The sequence below is a fragment of the Buceros rhinoceros genome, unplaced genomic scaffold, assembly GCF_000710305.1.
Source record: "Buceros rhinoceros silvestris isolate BGI_N320 unplaced genomic scaffold, ASM71030v1 scaffold25224, whole genome shotgun sequence".
Lineage (NCBI taxonomy): Eukaryota > Metazoa > Chordata > Aves > Bucerotiformes > Bucerotidae > Buceros > Buceros rhinoceros.
Window position 1 is genome coordinate 9,532 of NW_010409203.1, and position 4,104 is coordinate 13,635.

Sequence of the window (4,104 nt, forward strand, 5' to 3'; positions counted from 1 at the left end):
TAGGGAAAGGGTTAAACTGAAATGCCTAAATCTCAGGTTTCTGCTTGCTTAACACGTTACAAGTGAATTACTTCAATTATTGTGGAAAATTACTGAAGAAATGTTTAAAGAATAATATAAAAGCATTTACAAATATCAGTTAGTAACTTTCCCCTTGTAAGCAGCCTATGGTATAGCATTTAGCATAGAAATGCTCCAAATCATCATTACTACTATCTGACAGGATCAAGGCAGAACTATGTAAGATGGAGGTTTAACAGATTCTGTATCTACAATTATACAAGCCTATATCTCACAATAAGGTTTTATTTCCTTACAAAATAACCTCAATTATTCAAAATGTTTTCATTCTTCAGAAATTTTGCTTCTGTTCTGCTGCAGCACCTTAGATCTGCCAACTGGTGACACAGGGCAGGAAACTTTAAAGCTGAGAATGCCTTCATCAGGTCACTGCGCATAACCTGGTTTAAATAGTTTTGCATAATCTCCCCAACTCCCTCACACTAGTATTGCAAACACATCACCTTGTAACAGAAAAATGTTATCTTGAAAGCAGAACTTAATGGAAAATACTCACAGGAGCACTGTCATGTTCCACAGAGAAATTGCACACAATCCACGTTTCAGGATCATTTTCACTGAATGCTGCTATCTTTCTGATGGCAGACAAATACAGCACATCCCTTTGAGAAGCTGGCCACACCCTCTGCAGAGAAACACCTGAATATAAGATTTTCCAGTTTTGCAAATTATGTACCTACTATTCTTAGATATCCTTAGAGGAAAAAACAAGGAAGGCAAACTAGGTCAGCTGTGTTAAGCAGAAGTTTCTTCAAGTCAGTAATTTCATTTTCAAAACTGAAACAGAACACAGCTGTGCTACAGACGCGTATCAGATGTTACATGGCTACACTTAATTTAAAAAAAAAATCAAGGCAAATTCTGCCTTTGAAAACCAGAATAACAAGATGCAATGACTTTGAGTAGATAAAAAGAACAGAAAGAGGCAGTTCCGCTCATGTTCCCTCAACCTCAGGTTCACATTTTAGTTAATGCTTGTATGCTACAAACTGAACTAGTGGTTAAGTATAAATAGATGGATCTACAGTTATTGATGTCTCCAGAGGGAGAGGGAGGGAGGGAGAGAAATATTTAAAACAATTATTATTTCAAAAAAAGCTACTACTTCAGTAATAAGTACAGCTGAAGTGTTATTACCTTATGTGTCTGGTAAATGATAATTGCATTATCAGCTAAATTTTCCACAACATGGAAATTTTCAATTGTTGCTAAAAGAGGAGGGGAAAAAAAAGTCCATCAGTAGACAAGCATAAGTATTAGGTCAATGTTTTAAACAACATCCTTGCTGATAATGCAAAGCTTAATAACCAGTTCCTTACTTTCCCAGTCATTACGAACATCGACATTCCAGAAGTAGTGGCAAACTTCATGCCCTGTTACCCCTTTAACAGCATGGGTAGCTTTCAAAGGATCTAAAACTATTCCATTCTCTTCCACCTCTCTTCTGTATACCTATAGCCAAATGCAAAGAAAGAAATGCGTAACTGAAATTGTCAAAACTGTTAACATTTTAATTGTTTAAACATTCATCATTTTTATAAAAAAACCCAATCCACTTACCTAGAAGACTAATAATACATGAATAACACACTACGTCGGTGTTCTCTGGTAACTACCAATGCAGACATTCTTACATGGCAATTCACATTAAATTACCAGTATTCTAAGAATCTCTACTCTAAAAATGATAAAGCTACCTTATTTTTGGCTATGCACAACAATCTGTACAAGCACACTAGAGCAGCCAACACAGTAACTTGCTACTCTGTAACGTTTCTGTACACTGAATTTACACATCATTTTGATTACAAGATTTAAGCAGGGGAGAATGAGAAAGGAATCTACAAAGACAAAGCTATTTCAAGAGGTATACAAGATTTTGCATGAATAAATATGAGAAGCCACAGGTTTGTGGATTCTAGTTAAACAATGTTAGTATGAGAGAAGTTTTAACAGCATAACTTGGTAAGCGATAGTGCACCCAGAGAATCATAGAATAATTTAGGTTGGAAAAGTCCCTTAGAGTATCAAGTCCAACAGTAAATCTAACACTGCCAAGTCCATCAGACTGAAAGCAGCTGTCTTTATAGCACATCATCTTATATCTATTAAACAAAACTCCAAATGTTTACCTTCATTTCTCCCTCTTCTACCACTAGCTGCCAATTGGCATCTCCTCCTACATCTTGCAAGGAGTATGTCATATGGTTTTGTACCATCTCTTCTACCTTTAAAGGAAAAAAGATACACATTAACTCATTATTTCATCTTCTTGGGCAGTCTGTACAGTACTGGAAGCCACAAGTCAATCCTGTGCAGGAGCTGAATTTAGACAGCAGAGCTTTCTATTGCAGGTTAAGAACAAGCAGGTACTTATGGCTTTCAGAAACAAAAGTCAAAAATGTTGATTGAACTTTCAACTTCACTCTTTACAAGTACTTCCTATCCTTCCTCGCACCTCTAAACTGTCAAAACTCACTATTCCTTTGCAAGACAGTTTTATTTCAGCACACAGGAACTTACTTCAGATACCTCTAAAATGAATTGCAATGTACTGCACGATATTCACCAAAGCGCACTTAAAAAATTGAACAAAGGTTGGGGGGATTGTGAAAAAGACAAGCTTTGAAAAAGTGAATGTGTATTAAGTTGTATTGGAAGAGCAATGAAGTAAATAGTCATGAGCAAGCCATATGTATTCTGTTCTATTGGTATCTTTGCAGAGTTGCTAGCTAGAAAAAAAAGAGCAGAAATGCTTGTATTCAAAAAAAGTTACAATACAGAGACTCTATTATTATAAAATACTAATTTAAAATTATTTAGGATGGCAATTGTATGCTTTTTAAAAAGGCCAAATATTTGATATATTTTTATCAAGGTATGTGAATACCTGATTTTTTTTTTATTCCATATAATGTGCATGAAAGTGGGTGCTGGGACAGGAAATGGATTTTTGTTTTTAAATCTAGAATCTTATTTTCTTTCTTTGGTTCTCCAGCCCTTTCCAAGTCCCACTCCCCCCAAATAAAAACAGAAAGAAAAACATAAAGAATCCATTGCTGTGTAATGTTTACAAGTACTGGAAACACTTTAATTACCTTTTTCCACCCAAAAAATAGATGACTAGTAAGTCCCTGTGATTGACAATTTTCCTGAATTACTAAAAATAACTTTTTTTTTTTTTTAAAAGGAAAAACACTGCAAGCAAAGGTTAGGTAATTGACCAAAGGTCAGTCTAAGTAGTGCATAACCGCAAGCCTGAACCCATAAGTGGGTTTACAAAAATATGAAGCCTTTAGTGCATATAACAGAAAACATATGGAACACATGAAACACAAAAAGCAAAATTAAAGAATACTCAGTGATCTTTTTCTGGTATAGTACAGAATTGAAAGATGTTATTTACTTTTCATTTAAAGCAGTAATTTTGTTTCTACTACATACTCCACGGGCAATAGACTTTAGACCAGGATGAAAAAAAGTAACTGAATCAGGTCAAAATCCTCACAGCACAACATCAAAATAAAATCCACTGGATGGAAATTCTAGTTTATCTTAACTATACAGCTCTCTACAGAAGAAAGTCATCAGTCCATTTTGGAGTTATCTTTGGGTTATTTTTGTTTGTTGTTGTTGGTTTTTTTTAATTACAATGAACTAAACCCACCCACAATATCTGTGTTTCTGTTTTTAGATAAGCCATCTTTTCCTGCAGTTACTAGCAAGTTTCCTACAAAAGACTATTCTATTTACTTTTTTCCAGTGAAACAATGACAGTACAATTTAAACCAGGTAACAATGTGGGCTATTTAAATATTTGATTTACTAGCTCTAGGTCACACTTTTTTCAGAAAAAAGTCCTCACCATGCTCCCGACATTTAACCTGTAACACCTTTGGGTCCCTATGTCTCTTCTTCCGTACCTCCTCTCTTAAGGACAAAGGTTTGTCTTTTGCTGCTCTTTGCTTTCTGCTAAATGCAGAGGGATAAGGCAAACAGAAAGCAGAGAAGAGAAGGCGGCAT

At 35.2% G+C, this 4,104-nt stretch overlaps 1 protein-coding gene across 1 annotated transcript in view; it reads right to left on the minus strand.

Annotated features, from left to right (window-relative positions):
• The window catches only part of COL4A3BP (collagen, type IV, alpha 3 (Goodpasture antigen) binding protein), a gene marked incomplete at its 5' end in the record, with an annotated part of 12,026 nt that overhangs the window by 3,713 nt on the left and 4,209 nt on the right, over positions 1-4,104 (minus strand). Inside the window, 4 exons of the mRNA XM_010135173.1 lie at positions 578-706; positions 1,219-1,289; positions 1,401-1,533; positions 2,214-2,309. Coding sequence (XP_010133475.1) covers positions 578-706; positions 1,219-1,289; positions 1,401-1,533; positions 2,214-2,309 — 429 coding nt within the window. The remainder of the gene's footprint in view (positions 1-577; positions 707-1,218; positions 1,290-1,400; positions 1,534-2,213; positions 2,310-4,104) is intronic.